The sequence below is a fragment of the Pipra filicauda genome, unplaced genomic scaffold (genome assembly GCF_003945595.2).
Source record: "Pipra filicauda isolate LSUMZ 115617 unplaced genomic scaffold, ASM394559v2 scaffold401_size638136_pilon, whole genome shotgun sequence".
Lineage (NCBI taxonomy): Eukaryota > Metazoa > Chordata > Aves > Passeriformes > Pipridae > Pipra > Pipra filicauda.
This window is the reverse complement of record NW_024104534.1, coordinates 110,040-132,628: the sequence shown is the minus strand read 5'-3', so window position 1 is coordinate 132,628 and position 22,589 is coordinate 110,040. Positions and strand designations below refer to the sequence as shown.

Here is a 22,589-nt window from a genome sequence, read left to right as displayed (position 1 = left end):
CTTTTGGGGTGGTTTCCTGCTTTCTGAGGAAGGCAAGAGGAACTGCAGGCCCTGCTCCAGGGCCATGGGGACTCCTCACTTCTCTGGGCAGATGAGGATGCATGCAGGAGGAGCTGTTGTTGGATGGAGCCAGCCAACTGCAGCCCTTAAAACCTGCTGCTCCCTATCTCAAATGTCCCAGCTAGACGGTAGGAATGCATCAGCTTGCCCAAAAAGTTTTCAAAGCATAGCCACCAGCAGCTGGACTGTTGGGCCTGACCTGCTTCCCGGTGTGACACAGGGGACACCTGCACCATTAGAGAGAAGGAAAGATGAGCACTCTCACCCTCACCAGAGTAGCTCAAGACCTACTTTATTGTAAGTGCATGAGGAAATGGGTCTGGGGAGCCTTAAAAGGCGGCTTTGAGCCAGCCAAATTGCAGACTGAATTCTCTCCCTCTGAGAGGGAGCATTTGGAACATATCCAATTGGTTTGGGGCCAGAAATGAGCCTTTGGACTCTACAAATGAGGCTTTGAACCTCCCAGATCAAACTTGGGGCCTTGAAAATGATGCTCTGGACCCTCTAAATGAGTCTTTGAACTTTAAAAGCATAAACCTTGTGACGTGTAAATGTAGTTTTGTAGTATGAAAGTGTGGGTTTGTATCTTAAACTATTTGGTCTCCCAAGTGTAGGCTTTAGGGATTTAAAAGTGATGCTGTTTTCCTTACTTTGGAGGATTGCATTATATAAATCAGGCTTTGTACTTGAAAACCTTGGGGTTGAATCAGAAAAATAATCCTTTGGACCTTGAAATTGTAGTTCGGGATCTCAATTTTTTTTCCTGGGTTTTTTATTTGTTTGGTTTGTTGTTTTTTTTCTGGAGGGGGGGGTGTTGTTTGGGGTTTTTTTGTCACTGAGATTCATGTTCCAACCCTAAGAATGAGGGGGTTTTGACTAAAGCATTCCTGTGTTATCAGCCCTGTTCTTAGCACAAACCCATCGCCCTCAGGGTGGTTAACCCTGGGGCCTATCACACCTGGGGGGGATTAATCCTGGAGGCCATCACCTTTGGGGGGAGGCAACCACCCTGGTTGTTTTTTACTCTTCAGGTCCATTAGTCCTTGATCCCATCACCCTTGGGATGATTAACCCTGGGCCCACCAGAGGTGCTTTACCCTGTTGGCCCATCACATCTCAGGCCCGGCCCCCTCAGGGTTATTAACCCTGGGGGACCATCCCGCTGGGGGCTCATCCTTTTTGCTTTGAAGGACCCTGGGGCCCACTAAGGTGACCATGAGCAGCAGGATGCAAAGGATAATGCATCACTATCCTGGGTGGCACTTGGAGGCAGGTGGCAGCAGTGTTGTGTGCTCCTTCCTCTCCACTCAGTACTGGTGAGCCCACCCTTTGAACACTGGGTCCAAGCCCTGGGCTATCAGTACAGAACAGACTGTCGGCAAGCCAGCCCAGGAACAGGCCTTGGAGATGCCCCATGGCCAGGAGCCTCTTGGAGGGGCTGCAGGAGCTGCTCAGCCTGGAGCAGGTTTGGCTGCAGAGGGTCCCACCGAGGTATGGTCTCAACACTGGCAGAGGCAGGACAAGAGACGCCAGGCACACACCCAGAGCCAGAGTGACTTGGGAGGACATGTTTTTTACTGTAGGGGTAACTGAGGCTCCTTGGGAAAGTTCTGGGGTCCCAAACTGGGGAGGGGTAAAAGGCCACCCGGACACAGCTATCGTGGTTTCCCTGGGGCTTGCCTGAGACCCCAGCACCCCCTGAAGGGCCCTGCTTCACCCAGGACTCTCCTAGGGGCCTTCCCAGGCCTGCTGAGTCCCAGAGACCCTCCCAAGCTAAGACCCCATGCTAGTCTTTGCTGTGCCCTGGTGACCCACCGGGGCTTTCTTTGGAGGGGAACAGCAGGTGATACCAGGGACACAGGGTGGGCTCATCGTCTCCCCCAGGCCAGCACATGGAGTTGGTGGGCAGCATTGCGCAGCCGCTCACGGTGCTCAAGGCGGCAGTGCAGCCCCAAGGGGACGGATGTCAGTCCCCCCTGCAGCCCCCAGCACCCAGCAGCGATGGTCCCCGTCGAATCGTTGTCCCCACCATGCAACACTGCCCTGCCACACAGGTCTTCCCAGCATCCACCGGCTGCCAGCAGGGCTTCTAGGGCCACCATGGGTGCATCATGGCCACTGCGCCCTGCCCACCCCTCCAGCGCCCAGCCTAGGTACACTGTGTCCCGCTCGGCTGGGGACGGGAGGGATGGCACCTGGGCTGGGCCACGTCCCTCCAGAAGCCCACGGGAGTCCAGGTACCTGCAGGGACATGGGGACACTGAGGTCACTGGGGATATCGGTGGCAGCAGGGATGACACTGAAGACATGGGGAGTCATCAGGGACACTGGTGTCAGTGGGGACATTGGTGTCACCAGACAAGGGGGTAACCAGTGACACTGGGGGTCACTGGGCGATGGCTCTCTAGCAGCCCCAGGAACCTGTGAGGACACTGGGGACAATTGGTACACCTTGGGGGGCACTGTGGCACTGGACACAGTGGGCACACCAGTAACACCAGGAAAACCCATAACCCCAGGAACCCTAGGGACACACAGGTCAGTGTCCCTGAGGATGGCATCACTGACGGGACACAGGTGCAGCAGGAACAGGATGGGCAGTGCCAGCCCTGTAGACAGACTGGACATCAGGATCAGCAGTAACCCCAGTGCGATGCGCTGTCAGGACTGGGACAGAGCCTAGTGGGCACCAGTGACACCAATGGCCCCTGAGCCCTTCCCAGTATCCTCCCCAGTCCAACCTTGTGCTCCCAATGTCTCCCCAAGGCCTTCCCAGTGACCCCTCACCGGTGCCAGGCCTCCCCAAAGAAGGACCAGGCAGCAGCATTGTCCTCCACAGCCACACCAGTGCCCTCCACGTAGTCCCATGCCAGGGGCAGGACCCGCAGCAGCTCAGCCCCCCAGCGCTCTGGGGGCTCTCCCCGAGCCCCCAGTGCCCCAAAGAGGGCCACTGCCAGTGCCCCGAGGTACCCTGTGGGGACAGGGGCTTCAGAGGGGTTCCTGTGTCCCCTCCTGCCCTGCCTCCCTCAGGCTGGCACGCACCAGTGGGGTGGTGGTGGGTCATGCGCCCACTCTCGATGCTCACCCGGATCAGTGTCGGCAGCTCCCAGGCATGTGGATACCTGTACTGGCATCGGACAAGTCCCCACCGCCCCAGTCCTGTATCCCCAGCCTTGTTCCCATCCCCATCCCACCACCCTTGTCCCCACAGTCCTTGTCTCTGCTGTGCCCATTCTCCCTATTGCTGTCCCCGTGTTCTCTGTCCCCGACCTCCCAGCTCCAGCACCACCATGTCCCCAAATCCCAGACCTTGTCCTCTCCAGCCCCACCCCTTTCTTCTCCCTCTGACATCCCCATGTCCCTGTTACCCCACCCCCCATCCCCTCATGTCCCTTTCCCTCCAGCTCTGACACACCCATTTTCCCAGCCCCAACATCCTCATGTCTCCACTCCCCCAGCTCTGACAGTCCCTCACCCCCATTCCCCCTGTCCCTGTTCCCCCACGTCCCTCCAGCCCTGACACCCCCATGTCCCCATTCCACCCATTTTGACACTCCCACATCCCTCTTTGACACCCCCACATACCCTGTCCCCATCTCCCCAGCTCTGATACCTCCGTCCCCGATCCCCACCTGTCCCCCCATTTCTCCATTCCCACCTGAGGCCGATGGCCAGGCTGCGCATGGCGGCCCCGCAGCCGGTGCCGCGGGGGTTGAAGGGGATGCGATAGCCCTCGGGCTCCCCAGGCCGCAGCTGTGAGGTGCCTGGGGGAGCATGGGGGCGTGAGGCCCCCTAAGCCCCCCTGCCTCTCCCAGGATCCTTGAGCCCCACTCACCCAGGATGCTGGTGGGTCCAGGCTTGCGTCCCTCCATGTCTCCCATGGCAGCCACGTAGCGGCGAGCCAGCTCCTGCAGGAGGGGTTCCCCCTCCAGGCCTGGAGGGGGAGCATGAGGTCCTCCCTGGGTTACCCAGGCTGGCAGGGAGGGGAGGGAGAGGCCCCATGTACCCCCCGAAACTGAAAGGGAAGAGGAAGACCCCCCCACTGCACCCCGCCCAAAACATGTGGGGAAAGGGTACATCGCCCCACAGACACCCCAAAACTGGAGGGGGGAGGAGAACACCCTTCATGGACCACCAAAACTGGAGGGAAAAGGAGACACCACTCACACCACCCCCAAAAGGGGAGGGGAAACAGGACAAGTTTCATGGAGAAATGGGGAATCCCCCTGAGCACTCCAATTTGGGTGGGAAAGGGGTACCCTGCCAGGTCTCTAAAGTGGGAGGGGAAAATGTTCCCCCCTCTAGCCCCCAATATGGAAGGGCACATAAATGGTGAAAAACACAGAGACACAGACAGACACACACTCCCCACCTGCCACTCTCCCTGAGGACACCCCCCTCCCGCCCAAGCCTCACTGGCTAAACTTTAAAAGGGGAGGAGAGGGGGAAAGTGGAATTAGAATGCCCCCAAGCCCCCTCCAGGGCTGGCCAGAGTGCCCCCAAAAGCCCCTCCCAGCAACCCTCCAGTTTAGGTCATGGATACAATGGGGGACTTCTGCCCCATACAGCTCAGGGCTAAAATGGGGACCCCCCTCAGACCCAAGGCTATATACAACCCAACCAAAAGTTAAGTCCCACCCTCTGGGGGATATAGTGAGGACATCCCCCTCACCCAGAACACTCCACTGCTAGCCTGGGGTACAATGGGGACCCCAATCCCAGGGATCTGTATCTGTGGGGTGCCATGGAGCCCCCCCCACCTGTGGCCAGGCCTTCGGCGGTGGCGAGGTGCAGGACGGTGTCATCGCTGACGGGCCACTCGGGGGGCTCGAGGGTGATGGCCTCTAGCCCCCCCAGCTCAGCCAGCTCAGCGTGGATCTGGGGGCCTGAGGTGCAGTACTCCCAGCGGCCCCCTCGGTACCCCAGCGCATCCCCCACCCCGCTGAGCACCATGGCCGCCTCGTAAGCTTCCACTGAGGGCACCCTGGAGGGAACAGTAGGTTCAGGGGGTGCCAGCAGCGGGGGAACCTCAGGGCCCCCGGCGCACTCACGTCTCCTCCATGGCAGAGCAGCTGGAGATGCCTGTTAGAGGCTCGGGCACGGAGCCAGTGCTGGCCGGGGGCCCTTAAGGGGCCCAGAACACCTCTGGGATGGGGGGAGGAGCAGGGGGGCATTCCAGGGGTGTTACAGATGAGGGATGCCGAAAGAGGGAGAGACTCCAGGGAGTCCTGTAGGACACCCAGTGGGACTGGGGGGCTCAGAGAGGCAGCTAGAGAGGCATGGAGGGAGGTGGAGGGGTGCTGTACCCAAATGGGCATGAGGAACCTGGGGGAGCACCCTGAGGGACCTGGGGGACATCCAGAGGGAAATTAGGGATACCCCAAAGGGGCATGGAGGCACCCAAAAGGGCCTAAGTGAAACACTTAGAGAGGCCAGAGGCCTCTTAAGGATTTGGAGCACAGAGGGCTGGGGTATAGCAGCCCCAGGGGAGAGAAGGAGCACGACCAAGGAAGAATGGTTCCACCAAATATTTCCCTATACTTATTTTGCTATGACAGGGCAAAAACATGGCCCTGAGCCGTATTTTGGGGCAAGATCTCACAACACTGCTCTGACCTGGGTCACCAGTGAGAGGTTCAAAGCTCCACCTTAAATTTCTGAGTGGAGCAGCACAGCTCAGGCCAGGTCCAGGTCAGGGCGACTCCTGTGCTTCAGCACCAGAGTTTCATCTTGGATTTGGTCCAAATGATACCAAATGAGGCACAAATCTTTGGTCTACTGGTAAAAGTCTGGAAAAGGGGGTGGTTAGTGATCAAAAAGCTGAATAACAAGGTTTAAAATCCATTGTCATGTTGGAAAAATTTTAAAAAGCCAACACTTGGGGGACAAAAAAATGATGTTTTGGAGGCTTTTTTGGCTGGACACACAAAAACGGAGGAGTTATTCTACTACACTGTGAAGAGGGAGTTCAGAACCCAACAGAGGAAGCTCTGGAGCCTGTGGGTCAGGGGCAGGACAACCTGAAACCCTGCAGTCCAGGACACACCCAAGATGCACAGGTTTGGTCCAGGGCTTCCAAAACACCCCTGTCAGGGACCAAAGCCTTCTCTTTAGGATTCAGCCTGAAATTTGGTGGGCTCAAATCTTATTTTAAGCCTCTAAAAACCCCTTTTTAGGGGCAAAGCCCTTATTTGTGGTAATGAAGCATCCTTTGAGGGCACAAAACCTAACTTCAGGGTTCAAACCCTCCTTTTCATTTCTAAAGCTCAGTTCTCAGGTATAGACTGAGTTATTAGAACCACAATTTAAAGAATCCGAGGGAAAGGCAGAAGCCTTGGAAGAAAGATTAGAAGTGGCATTATTAAAAGTCCCCAGTCCTCCTGTCTGTTTATGGTTACTTAGGGAAAAAGAATGACTTCATGTACCTTTGCAATTGCAGGCCATTAAGAAAATATTTTAGGATACAATATCTTTAAAGGAAAAGTTTGTCAATTGTTCAATGAGAATATTTGGTCATTCGGGCCTGCAAAAACTCCAAATAGTAAATTTTCTGGAGAGAATATGAAAATTACTGCATTAAAAATTGCTCCAGTCTTACTCATTTCTATTGTGACTAATATCAAAGCTCCCCATTTCCCCTGCAGCCAGAGAAAGGATAAATTAAGTAATTAGGGATTTAGAGCACAGAGGTATTTAGGGCACACTCCCCATGCAATTCTCCTGTCTGTTCCTGGATTTTCTATAATAGCAAAACTGTTGTATGCATTATGAGGAAAAAAAGACCTGGGAATGGCTTGATAGTCATGAGCAGGCTTTGCACATGCTAATAGAAGAGTTAAAAATATATCAATCACTTGGGCCAGTTTACCCCCGTGATCCTATAATAGTTGAATGGGGTTTTGCTGAACTTGGGACTTACTGTAATATGTTCCAGGAAGGCCCTCATGGACCCAAATGACCATTAGGGTTCAGTTCCACAGCATTAAAAGATACTGAAAAAAGATACATGGACTGGGAAAAGGTATTATTATCTCTGACCCAAACAATTAAAGAAGTAGAAAAAATTCAACAGTAACAATCCGTGCAAATCCAAGGCCCGTTTAGCCTGTTAGCCAGTGTTAAGAAGGGCAGTGCTCCACCAGACGGGATTGTACAAAAGCCAGCAGTACACAGTGTGCATATGTCTCAGGAGTCGTGGATTGGATGGATATGACTGAAGGGCTGGGAGAACCTACCAAATTTCAGGTAGCTGAGACCCCAGATATGCTGGCTTTGAAACAGCCGTGTAAGCCTACTCCTGTACTTGATGCTCCTGATTTACATCAGACTCTGAAGTTAAAGATGTGTTTTACTGATGCCTCAGCCAAACACAGAGATGGTAAATGGAAGTACAGAGCAGGTGCTCTTAACATTCAGACAGGAATGGAAGTAGTAGAAGAAGGAATGGGAAGTGCACACGTGGGAGAGTTAAAAGCTGAATTGCTGGCAGCAAAAGAGAAAACAAAGACAATATATGTTGAATCTTACACGATCTGGGCTGGTGCCACACAGCGATTGTGTCAATGGGAAGTTTGACAAGTAAATGGAAAGGAGGTTTGGCAGAAGGAAGATTGGAAGTGGTTATTGTTACAGGCTCAATCCCAACCAATCCACATAGGATGGGTCAAAGCTCATGGCAATGATCAAGTCTTACAGACTTATTGGAGCAAGAAGGTGGATCAGATGACAAAAATTAAGAAGATAAAAATTGATCAGTCGGAAGATCCTCAACATTAGTATTGATTGGGCAACTGGTTACACTGTAAACTGGGGCATACTGGACAGGAGGGTCTTGCAGCACAAAGTAGAGACTTTGTGTCTTGCAGCACAAAGTAGAGACTGGCCCTTGTCACGTGGAAAGGGAAGATATTCCCAAACCTTAATGTTTGTCAAAACCCTTGAAAGACTCACACCAACAGTTCATGGAATAACACTCTTTATTGATAAAATTGTGACAGGTTAAGGTTCCAGGATTGCTGGTGATACTTACTGTCTGACTGCAAAAATGTATTCAAAGCAATATACAGACGACCTCTAATCCCTGACAAAACTGGCTAGAGAAAATCATTCAGTGCGCACAGAGTGTGGTTCCTTTACCGAATGGGCCCCTCTGGGGGGAGAGACAGGTTCAGCCCGCTGACTGATCCCAGAAGTTACAAACGAGTTTTCGCTAAATTCTCCCCATTTTCAACTCACTTTTATGCTGTTTTTTTACACTTAGGTGGAGCTTGAGTGATTTTAGTCATGCGTGTTACTCAGTGAAGGACGGTTGTACCTTGGGGACAGGTATCTCAGTGCAGTACCTGAGATAACCTTGAAATAGGGACACCCATCAGTCCAAGGAGAGGGATTTTGCCACAGTTGCTGATTCAACAGCAGGATATCTTCATCTCCCTTGGTTTTCAGCTGCTGTGCAGCTGATCAGCTATAAAGTACCACCGAGTTCCCTCCCCTGCAAAGGTTTCCACAGATCTCCACTCAACTCCACCCTTCATTTAGGTCCCCCTTAGACTGTATTGTGTGGGGGAGGTCGGGTATGCTGGCTGCATTCCATCCAGGGAGTAGCAACATATTTTCCCCTGTAATTTCTGTACCATTATGTTTTTACTCCCAGTCATTTTCCCACAGCCCTTAACTAGAAAATGTGTAGAGGCATCCTCAAACAATGTTACCGGTGACAATTAAGACTTGTACAAAATCAGCCGTGTCAGACACAACCAGCTCCAGAGCAGCACTTTTAGGGCCCATACGGTCATTTTTAGGGTCCAAGCCACACATTGAGTGTCCAGACCCCCATCTGGATAGTCCAAAGCCCTCTTTTAGGGACCAAAGCATTGTCATTAGAGCCCTAAGCCTTGCTTCTAGCCTTGAAAGTCTCCTTTTTATGGTCCAGGTTGACAATCTGCCTTATCTCCGCTGTGGCAGCACAAGACCCATGGCCTAAGTACCGCTCCCGCTTTGGTGTCATCTGCCAACTTGCTGAGTGTTGTCTCTGCCCCAGCATCCAGACCATTAGTTAAGAAAGCATTAAATAGGATCAATCCCTGACCCCTGGGACACACTGCTTGTTCCTGGCTCCAGACTAGGCTTGGTGCTGCTGAGCAGAACCCTTGGGGTCCAACCATCCAGCCCTTTTCAGTCACTGTTGACTCATCCAACCCATGTCCCTTTGAGTGACTTGAACTCCATATTTAAAAATAAGAGATTGCCAGATGGGCACATGCAAGCACACAGCTTTCAAAATCCCATCATGCACAATATCCCACAGTGGGTATTTCCACCAATTGCCCCAAAACCTAAAAAGAAGGATTATTCATGCAAGGCCATGAATGTGGTCAGAGGCATGATGTTCGTTGTGAATTCTCATCAGGCTGAACAAAGACACTGGGCTACATGCCAGGGAACTCTTTATGTTTTATTGTACAGCCACCATAACTCCAGGAACCAGCCCAATATTTAGATTAAAAAGGTGTTGGCTAACAAGCCCTTAAATTATTGCAATACACTTCTACAAGAGTGGGGCCAAACAAGCCCTTAGATTTGGTACAGTACACTTCAGTAAGTTCTCAGTTCCCACAAGAGGCTTCTCAAAGGTGCTGCCTCACAAACCACGATGTGCTTCCACAAGCTCCCCACTCCCAAAACAAACTTCAATAGGAGTACAGGCTAGAATATCATAGCCGTGCTTTGCCCAGGCAAAGCAAGAGAGGAGAGAAATAAAGATAGAAAAGGGAGAGAACAAAGAATATCAGCAATCCGTAGATCCCACGTTGGTCCTGCCACATGGGTCTGGAGCTGAGGTTGCGAGACAAAGAAAGCAAAAGAGAAAGAGAGAAAAAAGAGAACCAGGGGAGCCCAATCCACTTCCTTTCCTAGTTAACCTGGTGCAGCTTCCTATGTAAACTAGATTTTTTGTGCTGTTTTGTTCCACGTGCACAGCCAGCCCTTTTAGCCCTCCTCCTGCAAGTTAGCTGGGGATGGGGCAGCACAAGTCTCAAGGTGGAGCAGGAAGTTGGCTCAGAACATGCTGCCCCTGCTCTGCAGGACCCTCTTCTCCAGTTACCTTTCCTGTTGTAACAGAATGTTTGAGACAAAACATGCTTAGGCCTGGTCCTCCACAGGCCAGTAAGGGGGTTTAATTCTGGCTTTGGCTTTTCTGCCTGTTCATTCCAGTTGAGTGTCAGTTTTGTTCATTTCAGATGCTGTGCTGCTCCCTCATCCAGGCTGACAGTCTGGCCTCATCATACTGCGTTTGTCTGACATGCATCTCTGCGATGCTCAAACCTCCTCACTGATTGATGAGAGTTTGTGATCTCCACAACCTGGCTCCAGATATCATAGCCCCGCCATGAGGATCTCCGTATTGGCAGGGTTTGCACCCAAGCAGCACTGGGTGCAGGTGTCCGCTGGCAGATCCGGTCGGAGAGCCCTGGAGCTGTGTTATCCCTGGGAGTGTGGTTACAGCCTAAAGAACTAGTTCTCTTCCTCCTCCTCCCCGTTGAGTTGTCGTAGTCAGTGCTGTTCATGAAGCAGCTGCAGAGATCATTGCCCCACTGCGGGGATCTGCTCCGGGCCCTCTCCCTGGCACTGTTCCTCTGGCTGTGTGTCACCTTAATCCTACCAGGCAGAGCTTGTGGTCCTGCAGAACCTGCCTGCTCACTGCTGCCCCCCGTCTGACTGAGGATGGAATGGACATATGATGGTGCTGGTGAGGAAGCCGCCATTTCTCCCATTTTCAAATTGGAGCACCTGGAGGAAAAAAGAGTGATCTCTGTTTAGGGCATTCCTTGTAGACTCCTCTGGGATTTAGTTATTTTCTTGGAGCAACAGAGGGAAGAATTCACCAAGGTCACCAATGGGAATTTAACTGGGGTCTTCCCACCAGGTCAGTTGCCCCTGTCAGAGCAACTCCTTGTCTTTATACCCACTACGGCCTCCATTTCACAGAATCCTAGAATCCTAGAATTTGGTTGGAAGGAACATTAAAGATCAACTAATTCCAACATGGGCAAGGGCACCTTCCACTGCCATGGGCAAGAATACCTTCCACTAGACCAGGTTGCTCCAAGCTCTGTCCAACCTGGCCTTGAACACTTCCAGGAATGGGGCAGCCACAGCTTCTCTGGGCAACCTGTGCCAGACCCTCATCACCCTCACAGGTAAAAATTTCTTCCTAATATGTAATCTAAATCTTTCCTCTTTGCTTTAAAATCATTACTCCTCATCCCATTACTAGTCTCCTTTGATAAAGAGTCTCTACTCATCTTTCCTAGAGGCCCCCTTTAAGTGTTCTTCTCTACATGAGCCAGCTTCAGAGAGCAGACAAGTGGCAGAATACACAGGGCAGCACCCTAAAGCCTGAAGGTGAAGCAAGGGAAGAGAAGGACTGGTGTGGGATAGTTCAAAATTCACAGCACTGAAGAATGCAAGGAGAAGTTCTCTCCTATTACAGAAGCACCCAGGAGGATGAGAAGACAAACAGCAAAGCCAAGAAAAGGAAACATATTCTGAACACGTGTGATACTGGTTATTACCTGGCATAGAACAGCAAATATGCTTGCTGCCCCAGAACTGTGTGGGTGTCACAACTATCCACAGACTCATCGTCCATCTTGTACCACAGTCCATTGCTGGCCTGCAAAGAAAGGCATACATCTGGAGAGGAACTCCAGGGTTTTTCCACAACACCACAGGCAGAAAACTGCAGAACCAAGAGTACACTGAAACAAATCCAATCCACTCCCAAAGGAGACCTTCTCCCCCAAAACCCTGGCTGCCAGTAACACCGCTTGGAAAGTTTGTCTTCCCCAGCACAAATTTTTCCTTGTCAGGAGGAATGTCTTTACCTTCGTGTAGCAGAAAAAGTGTCCTTCAAGACAGGTGTCACCACTGTGCACCACGATGGCATATAAGGAGCAGAGGAGGGGTTCTCCAGCTGTGTCAGACATGTATGGCCGAAGATCCAAGTACTCAGGATAGTCCACAAACTACAGAGAGACCAAGAGGGCTCAGAAATGATCCTGAGCTACCACACGAAATAACCTTCAATATGTAATGATTTAGGTGGCAGGAAACTGTTCTCAGCCAAAACATCTCTGTCAGAGCAGAGTCCAGGCTGGTCTTCCCACAGGAATTCTCTCCCCAGAAGGGAACACAAAAAACTCAACAAGAGCAGCTTGTGACAGAGTGTCCTGCTTTGGGGAATCTTCTGCTCCAGGAAGAGAAAGTTGGACTCCAACTGTGTACACACCTTGCTGATCTTCTTGCCAGTCCATTGGTCAGCCCTTTCCAGACATAATGTGAGGACTCTGGGTGCTTGATGGATTGTGACCCTCTTGGAGGCAGCAACCTTCTTCTTACACCTTAAAACCAAGCACAGAGTCGAGTGCTGAAATGCGCCTGATCTTCCCCCAAGAAGGCCAGACAACCTTTTCTGTCTCACTCATCCTTATGCTATTTTAAGGCTATTCCAAGCCACATTAAAAAAGCTGTGTCTCACTGTTGTGCATTAAACCTCCATGAGATGATTTCTGTTCGATGACATTCAACCTCCCCTCATGCAGGATCTGGTGTTATTATGTCATCAGGAATCATCTTACTTGCTACATTTGAAGCATTCTTTCAGATCCAGCTCCTTGGGTGTCACACAGTCCTCCAGAACTGTGGTGAGGGACGAGGCTGCCTGGAAGAGTAAGAAAGGAGCCGCTGAGCTTTGGGAAATGCTCTCACCCAAACACTTCCCGGGAGCTGACAAGAAGACCCAGGCAGCTGACTCTGAGGATACCCATTGTAAACCTGCAGGCATTGTCTGGGAGGAGGCAAAGAAAGAGGGTGTGATGCTGAATATTCCCCTCGTGTTCCAGGGGCTCCCAGAGCCATCAAGAGCTCCCTCTCTGTGCCACCACTCAGTTCAGCTACTGATGTCATGCAGGGGCATCGGTAGGGAAAACAATCCAACTCCATCAGCCTGGGAGCCAGAAGGGTGTTGAGAGAGGGCAAAGGGAAGGAGGAGGAGAGTATGTCAAGGGTGCAGAGGGGATAATGCTGCTTGTTCGGCCTAAAGCCAGCACCATGGGGACACCAGTGTCATGACCTCTGCAGGAACGCATGCATTCCCCTTCCCACTCACCACCAAGCTCCCTTGTGCTTGCAGTGTAGGTTTTTAAGACAAACACTTTGATTCTGGAAAGATACAGGGACCTTGGGGCACCTGTAGCACAATTGTGAACCCTCTTACTCTGATATCCAAAGAGACATCCAGGAAGGCCTTGTAGGAATCAGTAACTGCTTGGCAGCTCAAGCATGTGACTGGAAAGAAAATCAAAATGCTGGGTTAGTTGACTGTGCCAGTGTATGCTTAGGTTACCTACTATGCCAATCCCAGGACCAGCTATTTGTCACAGGCAGACAGAAGGGCACAGACAATGTGAAAGGAATAGTTGCGGAAACATACCTCTGGATCTCATAAAGCCCCCAAATATTTGATGGACAATGGTAGTTTCTTGTGAAGAGATGTCCGAGCTGGAAATAAAAATAAATGGCAAGGAAGAGAGTTACCTCCTCCAAGAGTCCAAGTTGAAGGCCCTGAACATCAGTTTTCCTTGATGGGAGCACATCAAGGAGTCCAACAGGTTCGGGAACATTGAAAAGGTAATTTGCTTGTGCTTACTCGCTGCTGCCACTCAGACAAGCTCTCTGCATGGCATTGAGAGCACAGCGTAAGAACTCGTAGGCGTTTTCCTGCCTGCCATACTCGAATTCTTCTCCTATGACTAAGAAAGAAGAAGTTAGTAGCTCTCCCCTAAAGGGAACAAAAAGAAGAAAACCTGTTGAAGCACCTGAAACAACTTACATTTGAGGTCCCTGAGGACAGCCCCAGGCAGGATGGCACTGGCTGAGGAATGCAGGACCTTCCTAATGTGCACTTCCATGACACACATCATGCAGAAGCCTTGCTGTTGACCTGAAGAGGTAAAGAGAGGGGGAAAGGCGGAGGGAGGGAGAGAGGGAGGGAAACTTCTCAGGTTAGGAAAACATCCCCAATGATGGGAAACCTACTGGAGATCTTGAAGTTCTAAGAACAGTCTCCACTTCTCTACTCCCAAGCTGCCAAAGTCCCGACAAGCCCAGGACATTTTAGTGCTTCAGAGGGATTTAATGCTTCAGCAGAGTTTTCTGTGCAATAAGTCAAGGGGGTTTAACTTGCAGGGATAGAGACCCAGGGCTAGAAAGAGGTGTTTTTCTGAGGATGAACGCAACTTGATAGGGCAAGCAGCTTCTTGGGGCTGACAAAGTTCTCCTAAAGTTCTCTGCTGTTCTCCTAAATCTGATTCCAGGTTCTGGCAATCCTTGGGATTTGCCCAAGATATTTGCAAGACATTCCTAAAAGTACTCACATGACTGGCTGTGCTCATGCGAGAGCAGGTAGTTGGCCAGAGGGGGTGTGTATGTCAGGCACTGCAGGATGACATTGATGTAGCAAGTATTGCCCAGGTTGAGGAGTCCCGCTCCAGGTCTCTGTCTTTGGTGCCAGTCCATGCATATCTTCTCTGGGGGAAATAGGATCCTTTGTGGCAGAGCCATTCCCTTGGCAATGACTGCAGGGAAATGACATTTGAAAAGAGATGAGACAATATTGTTGCTCGAAAGTGTATTCGAATATTGAGTTCTCTACAGGAGCACAGAGGACAACAGCTCTAATTGCCAAGCCAGAAACATTGGGCGAAGCCTAACAGCCTGTTGACATCTACTGGTAGGGAAACAGTTCTGGAAAACAGTCAGTTTCTCTGTGTACTCTGCCAACAGTCCAACAAACCCACTTTGATTTCAGGGCCTCAGGCTACCTTCCTTTCCCTCTAGAGTCTTGAATTTTCAGGTCAAGACTCAGAAGAATTGTTCCCCATCACCCCTCTCAGGAATAGAGGGGAAAGTTCTGGATGATGGAGTTCCAGAAAAATCTCCTTCAGAAATATCAGATCAGCACCAATACAATCACCTGAAGGGAAAGGAAATGATTGTAACTCAATAAAATTATTTAGAACCCCCAAATGTGACCCATAAAGCACCTTGAGCTGTCAAAAGCGTTTTGGTGAGGCTTGTAGCTGCTGCCAATGATGAAAAATGCTTGGAAAAAGGCAGGCATACAAGCATCAGTGGAAGGAGCTGAGATGTCCCGAAGGCCAGCTCAGCCCAACTAGCTTTTGCTGGCCCACTCCTCAGGATAATAAGCATTGGGCAGGTGAGGTCACAATCACTGGACTGATGCTGCATCTCTGCACATTTGTGACATGAGACCACATGTCCCTTTGAGGCCACAGAACCCCATGGCTGTCACAATCCAGGCACCTCTTGCAGCTGGAAGTCACTGGACCTCCCCAGGCACTGCTGGTGAAGGGCTATTCATCAGCCAGCAAAGCTCCTGCTTCTTTCAGGAGCTGCAGCAGCCAGACGAGTCAAAGGCTGCTGAGGGCTGTAAGTGAGCCTGGTCACAGCTTTGGCTGGCACACTCGGAGTGCTAGAGGTTTCATTTCCACTCCTTCCAGCTTTTTCCAGGCTTTTAAGTCCCCAAAGATCCCTTTTTAGGGGGCAAAGCCTTAGTTTGGGGCAAGGAAGCATTCTTTGAGGGCACAAAACCTAACTTCAAGGTTCAGGTCCTCATTTTCGTTTCCAAAGACCCATTTTTGGGGCCCACAGACCCAGCTTGAAGACCCAAAGCCCCTTTCAGAGGGTCCAAAGCCCTCTTTTACAGCTCAAAGCTTCCACTGGAGTGCCCAAAGTCCTCTCGTCAAGGACCAAAGCTTCATTTCTCAGCACCAGTTCACTTTGCAGAGTTCACAGGGTCATTTGTAGCATTTCACCTGCTAACTATTTTCATGCCTAAAGCTTCTGTCTTTTCTTAAACACCTCCAGGGGCAGTGGCTCCACCACCTTCCTGGGCAGTCCATTCCATTGCTTAATTACCCTTTATGTGAAGAAATTCCTCCTTATGTCCAACCTAAATCTCCCCTGGCACAGCTTGAGACTATGTCCTCTCTTCCTGTCACGTTTTACCTGGGAGAAGAGGCAAATCCTCGCCAGGCTACACAGTCCTTTCAGGTAGTTGTAGGGAGTGATAAGGTCACCCCTAAGCCTCCTCTTCTCCAGGCTAAACAACCCCAGCTCCATCAGGCACTCCTTGTAGGACTTACCTTCTAGACCCTTCCCCAGCTCCATTCTCTTCTTTAGACATGCTCCAGAACTTCTATGTCCTTCTTGCAGTTAGGGGCCCAGAACTGGACACAGAGACACAGCACTCGAGGTGCCTCACCAGTGCCCAGCATAGGGGGACAATCACTCCCCTGGTCCGCCTGGCCACACCATTGCTGGTACAAGCAAGGTGCCCACCTGGGCACACCTGGGCTCATGTTCAGCCGCTGTCAAACCAGCACCCCAGGCCTTTTCTGCTGGGCCACTTTCCAGCCACTCTTTCCCCAGTCTGTAGCACTGCATGGGGTTGTTGTGACCCAAGGGCAGGACCCAGCGCTTGGCCTTGAACCTCATGCTGTTGACCTTGACCCATCCATCCAGCCTGTCCAGATCTCTCTGCAGAGCCTTCCTGCCCTCCAGCAGATCAACAGACCCACCCAGCTTGGTGTCATCTGTGAACTTACTGAGGATACACCTGATGCCCTCATTCAGATCATCAGTAAAGATATTAAACAGGACTGGGCCCAACACTGATCCCTGGGGACACCACTAGTGACCGACCGCCCACTGTATGCAGCAGCATTCCCCACCACTCTCTGGGCCTGGCCATCAGTTCTTGACCCAGCAGAAAGTGCACCTGTCCAAGCCGTGGGCTACAACTTTTCCAGGAGTGTGCCATGGGAGACAGCATCAAAGGTTTTGCTGAAGTCCAGGTAGACACATCCACAGCCTTTCCTTCCTCCACTGAGTGGAGGTCACCTGGTCATAAAAGGAGATCAGGTTGGTCAGGCAGGACCTGCCTTTCTTAAACCCATGCTGACTGAGTCTATTTGCTTGGTTGTCCTGTGTGTGCCGTGTGATCACACTCAAGATGACCTGCTTCATAACCTTGCCAGGCACTGAGGTCAGGCTGGGGCAGAGGGACCTCTCAGCAAGTTGGCAGATGACACCAAACCATGATAAGTGGTGCTTACACCAGGGGGTCTTGTTGTCATCCCAAGAGACCTGGGCTTACAGAGACCTCCTGCAGTTCAGCATTGAGATGTTCCCCAAATGACCACCAGAGACCCTCAGAAGACCCCTACTTATATCCAAATAAATTCATGGAAGTATTTAGCATAAAGGTATGTATTCCAGAAATGTAATGAGTATGTAATGAATATGTATTAGTTTCATGAACATAACCTGGTTTGTTAGACTGCTGAGTGCACACCTTGGGTGGAGAGATCCCCCATACATTCAGAACTGCAATAAAGTAATGTCAACTTCTAACCTAACAAACTGGTTAGAGACTTTATTTCCTGGTTTTTGGTGACAGTTTTTGGCACTTCAGATGGGACTAAGCATGTGCAACTCGGTGGACCAGTTGGCAGTCCAGCCCAGAACAAAATATATTCAGGGAGATCATCTGATTCCCTAGTCTGAGGAGTACACAGCACCTTCCTTTCTTGGAAGAAGAATATGACATTTCTTAAGGTATTTTGTTTTATAGTATTCTACCTGCACATGTCATACTGATAGAAAGGACACAGTGTGAGGCTGAGAGATTTATGTAACTGGTTGATGGCTTGGGTAAGGTTGTGTGCTACTATGGGGATGCCCCGGAGTGCAATCTCAGTTTTGGGAGCAGGTTTTAAAAGGTTTTAAAATATTTTAAGGTGTTAAATGTGGGAGTGGGGCAATCTTCACAATTCTTGGGAGAAGAAATTCTGAAAAGCTTCCTTTGACTTGTGGCCTAAGGAGCTGGAAAAGGCTTGGGGGCAACCCCTTGATATGAAAACAATTTGTTGAATATTGTAATCATTGGCGGACAATGTATAAGCTTGATGATTGGGAAAAGTGGCCTCTTAATGGGACTGTAAATTATAATACCATTTTGCAACTGATGCTGTTTTGTAGACGGGAAGGAAAATGGAATGAAGTGCCAAATATTTATTTATTTTTTATTTATGGAGCAATCCTGATTTGCAGAAAGAATTTATGCATGCACTGAAAGATCTGATGGTGTGAGCATTAGAAAAGGAGGATAAGAAACCACTCATGTTATTCTGCCTGTAATATAAGTAAGCATTGTATTAAATACAGACAGACAGGCGAAGAGGAGGATGTGGATTCATTAATGTAAGAGGAAACTGAATCGGGAAGGAGGAGCACAAGGGGAAAAAAAGGCAGGGAGCAGTTGTAGAATCAGCAGAAGAAGAAAGTGATCGTGGTAGTGAAAGTTTTAGATCCATAGTGGGGTGGACAAGGGGGGCCTATGCGGGTCATCCAAGCCCTGCTGGGGCACACAGTGGGAACCAAGGGACCTATAACAGTTAAAGTGACATTTTCTGTGTCATATTAATGACCTCAGAAGGAGGTGGCAGGGACTTCCAGGGAGGATCTGGAAAAGGTTTCTAAGGTTATAGAAACAATCATTAGGACACAAGATCCTGACTGGAATGATTTTCAAGTGATACAGGACACTTTAATAACTTAAGATGAAAAAAGTATGGTGATGGGTAAAGCTAGAGAAGAAGCAGAAAGGATTCATGCTAAGGGTGTGCACCAGGGGCCAGTAAAAGTTAATTTCCCCTTTGTGGATCTGAAGTGGGATCCACATAATCAAGTCCAGTGAGAATTGTTAATCAGATACCAGTGTTTGATTTTACTTGGAATGAAACATGCTATTCCAAAAACTAAAAACTGATCTAAAACATATCAGGTTGCACAGGGAAAAGAGGAAAACCCAACAGAATTTTTTAATGGAATCACGGAAACTGCACAAAAATATACTGATTTAGACCCCAAGACAAAGGAGGATGCCGCATAATTCGCACATATATTGATTGGACAATCAAATCCTGATATTAAATGGACATTTCAAAAACCGGAGAAAGAAGAGTCCAGAACCCTAAGCAAACTGTTAGCAGTTACTTGGACTGTAATAGTGAGGAAGTAGAAAGGGAAAAAGAAAAGGAAAAGTAAAGATGGTAAATTTTTGGCATTGGCAATAACTCGAGGAATGGGAAAAGGGGGAAATTGGACTAGGGGACCAGGATAAAGACCAGGGCAAAATCCTCAAACGTGGCTAGATAAGAACCAAAGTGCAATGTGTAAACATATAAGGCACTGGAAAAAAGAGTGCCCAAGGAATAGAAACAGGAGTCAGGAAAGATGTGAAATACCAAGGGAAGCTATGGAAATGATGAATGTGAGTGAGGAGTGAAGGGGACTGGGGAAGGACTCAAAAGATTCCCCAACAGATCACCTGGTTACAATAAAGTCGGGGAAGGAGGAAATAGAATGTTTTGTACTTATCAGAGCTATACTCTATTTTAAATACCTGTAAAGGAAAATTAAGTAAACAAATAATCTCAGTTGTTGGTGCCACAGGACAAAAGATAAAGGGCCAGAGCCTTTCTTCCAACCATTAAAATTCGGAATTGGTAAATGGATGTTAGCCCTTCAATTTCTTTATATGCCTGAATGTCCCATGCCACTACTAGGAACAGATGTATTGAGTAAATTAAATACACAACTTACATTTGAAAAAGGAAAAATCCAAGTTCACATTCCTGAAGAAAAGGTCTTGGAGACCCAAGACTTTTTGTTACAGATTCCTGAACCTGAACCAGAAATAGCAGAGGAAGTGGACAATCAGTCACCCTGCTGATATGGGCCATCAGAATTCCAGGATGATCATGGGGTGCAGAACCGGTAAAGATCCATTTGAAACCACATGTCAGACTGGTAAGGTGTAAACAGCACCCTTTGAAATTGGAAACTAGGAAGGGACTTGAATCATTAATAGACACTTTTCTCAAACACAAACTGCTTGTGGAATGCTAGTCTCGTTTTAACACTCCGATTTTGCCCGTAAAGAAACCACACTCGAATATCGGTTGGTAAAAGATCTTAGGGCTACCAATCCAGGATGTGCATCTGTTGGTAGCTAATCCTTATACTTTATTGACAACCTTGAAGAATTCAGACCACTGTTGGACTTAAAGGATGCCTTCTTTTTCATCCCACTGGAAAGTGAAAGCCAAGAGCTGTTTGCTTTTGAATGAGAAAGTCCAAAGACCAGAAGAAAGACTCAATTGATGTGGACTGTGTTACTGCAAGGACAGTGTGGACAGTGCCATCGTGGGAGATGAGAGGGGAGCCCCAGAACACACAGAAAACAAGGACAACTCTAAACCCAGGCGGATGGAGCTCGTTCAGCCCTGTAAGGCCATCCATCTAAGAGAAGGTCACTCTAAACTAACCTACGTCCTGAGGACCTCACTGCCACCGTCCAAGCCCGCTCGGCCCCGGCAGGTGAACCGTAGGACTAAAGGGTGGGCTCAGTTCAGCGCACACTGTGTCTCACCTAAAAAATCCATTGCGCAGGCTCGAAGGCCTTACCCGCATTTGCAAAGCTCTGTATCACCAGCGCGCTTGTAACAAATGTGGGTAGAGACCTTTCCCAAATCTTCGTTCACGAAGACTGGCCATGATTTTTAGAACAAGGTGATGTGGAGTTAAAAGTAACTCACCTTCTGAATCCAGCAGTGTTCTTAACAGCTGACCCAGCACAAGGGGAACTGGCCTCTGATTGTTTGCAGACCATTGAACAGGTGTATTCCAGTTGAGATGACCTACAGGACACTCCCTTGGAAGAAATGGATTGGGAACTCTTTGTGGAAGGGATCAGCTTTGTGAAAAATGGAATCCAAAAAGCTGGGTGTGCAGTAGTGACTCATCATGAAGTGATAGAAGCCAAACCTCCAACCCCCAACATATTGGCTCAGAAAGCAGAACTGATGTCACTGATGAGAGTGATGGAGCTCTCACAGAATAAGACTGGACTGACTCAAAATTTGCTTTTGGAGAGGTCCGTGCCCATGGAGTCATTTGGAAAGACAGAGGGCTATTAACCTCTCAGGGATACCTCGTGAAACATGGACAAATAATACAGAGATTTAGAGGGGGTGCAGCTGCCTCAAAAGGTGGCAATAATGCATTGTGAAGCTTATCAGTTCAGGGACCCCGGTGAATATAGGAAATCACCTGGCTGATGAAGCGGCCAAGGAGGCTGCTGGTGGGTGCAATCTGTTACTGTTACCCAAAAAATAGAAGCATTTGGACAACGAGGCCACTGATTATCAGGCTGAGGATGAGCAATTGGCAAAATTGTTAGATGCTGAAAAGAGTCCTGAAGGAGGGTGGATACACCCAGCAAAGAGTTAATAATTCCTCAACACTTTATGAGGGAAATTGCAGAGGAATAACATAAGGTAACTCACTGGGGAATAGAGTCTGCGGTAGAAACATTGAAGCCTTAACTCCTGAGCATGACTGGTATCATAGAAAACAGTGTTAAAAGTGCCAAACCTATTTAAAGAACTAATACACACCAAATTAGATGGTCTACACCCAGGACTGTTAAGAAAGAAAATCGTCCAGGAGATTACTGGCAAATAGACTTTGCAGAGCTTCCATGGCAAAGCAGGTATAGCTATTTAGTGTTACTGGTAGATATTTTTCAGGATGACCAGAAGCTTTTCCTTGTCACACCAACAAAGCTAGGGAGGTGGTAAAGGTTTTGTTGAAGGAAATTATCCTGAGGTTTGGAGCACCAGCAGGAATGACATCAGACAGAGGCTCAAACTTCATTGCTGAAATAGTGCAAAACCTGGCTAAAATAGGGGTGAAGAGGGACTTGCACATTCCAAGGAGACCTCATTCGAGCAGGAAAGGAGAAAAAATGAATCAGTATAAAGAGACAAATTAGTAGGATTTTCCAGGAATCATATTTAATAGGGCCACATGCCCTTCCTGAAACCAGGCGAGGCTTAGAAAGCAAATGTAATATAGCAATACGAAAAGTAGAGAGTTAAATTCAGAATATAGATTTTAAGCAAAAGCACAGAAAACTTGGCCTTAGAAACAGCGGAGGCAATAATTCATTAAGATACGCAGAACACAGTGACACAGGAGAACAGAAGCATATGTACTCAGGAAAACAGAAAGAACTAGGAGGCTAAATTAAGTATAAAGAAGGAAAACAAGGACTGATAGAGAAGGAAAGTGAGTCAAAACATAGGTACACCTTGCCAAGATATCAGGAACTTCTGCCAAATACGCTAGAAAGGTAGCCAAAGTAGGAAAGTTCACAAAGTTCATGAAGAGGATGATAGGGTGGCAGGGGGCCTATGAGGCTGAAGAACAGGAACGACCCTCCTAGATTCTCCCCAAATTGAAGACCACACCTCTAACTCCGCCTAAACTCCACCTGTTATGAATATTAAAAATGTGTGTTGCAATATCATGAATATTCA

General features: G+C 49.1%; 2 protein-coding genes across 3 annotated transcripts; both read right to left on the bottom strand.

Moving 5' to 3' along the window:
- Positions 1-335: 335 nt before the first annotated feature.
- Positions 336-5,226, bottom strand: LOC114002571 (protein ADP-ribosylarginine hydrolase-like). Of its 2 annotated transcripts, XM_027748614.2 has the most exons (7): positions 5,112-5,226; positions 4,821-5,044; positions 3,896-3,994; positions 3,719-3,824; positions 3,103-3,182; positions 2,848-3,031; positions 336-2,301 (listed from the first exon to the last, which is right to left on the bottom strand). In XM_027748614.2, exons 1-7 carry the CDS (start codon positions 5,120-5,122, stop codon positions 1,929-1,931), a joined length of 1,077 nt encoding a protein of 358 aa, XP_027604415.1. In that variant the 5' UTR covers positions 5,123-5,226; the 3' UTR covers positions 336-1,928. The 2 variants fall into 2 exon arrangements, with proteins under 2 accessions (XP_027604415.1, XP_039241251.1); XM_039385317.1 differs by lacking the exon at positions 336-2,301 and having other exon boundaries at positions 2,477-3,031; positions 3,146-3,182.
- A 4,699-nt stretch (positions 5,227-9,925) lies between these two features.
- On the bottom strand, positions 9,926-15,279 carry LOC114002576 (ubiquitin carboxyl-terminal hydrolase 42-like). The gene is made up of 11 exons (XM_027748621.2): positions 15,165-15,279; positions 14,496-14,648; positions 13,952-14,062; positions 13,769-13,871; positions 13,553-13,620; positions 13,337-13,407; positions 12,699-12,781; positions 12,350-12,461; positions 11,946-12,086; positions 11,634-11,734; positions 9,926-10,848 (listed from the first exon to the last, which is right to left on the bottom strand). Exons 1-11 carry the CDS (start codon positions 15,247-15,249, stop codon positions 10,341-10,343), a joined length of 1,536 nt encoding a protein of 511 aa, XP_027604422.2. The 5' UTR covers positions 15,250-15,279; the 3' UTR covers positions 9,926-10,340.
- Between the last annotated feature and the right edge of the window lie 7,310 nt (positions 15,280-22,589).

Coding starts and splice junctions, on each gene's coding strand:
- LOC114002571 (XM_027748614.2), bottom strand. Junction 3,825..3,895: donor TGGACCCACCAGCATCCTGG/GTGAGTGGGGCT, acceptor ATGCTCCCCCAG/GCACCTCACAGCTGCGGCCT. Junction 2,302..2,847: donor TTTGGGGAGGCCTGGCACCG/GTGAGGGGTCAC, acceptor ATGTCCCTGCAG/GTACCTGGACTCCCGTGGGC.
- LOC114002576 (XM_027748621.2), bottom strand. CDS start 15,249: ATGCTTGTATGCCTGCCTTTTTCCAAGCATTTTTCATCATTGGCAGCA. Junction 13,872..13,951: donor TGTCCTCAGGGACCTCAAAT/GTAAGTTGTTTC, acceptor CTTCTTTCTTAG/TCATAGGAGAAGAATTCGAG. Junction 10,849..11,633: donor TATTTGCTGTTCTATGCCAG/GTAATAACCAGT, acceptor TTTTTCCTCCAG/GTGCTCCAATTTGAAAATGG.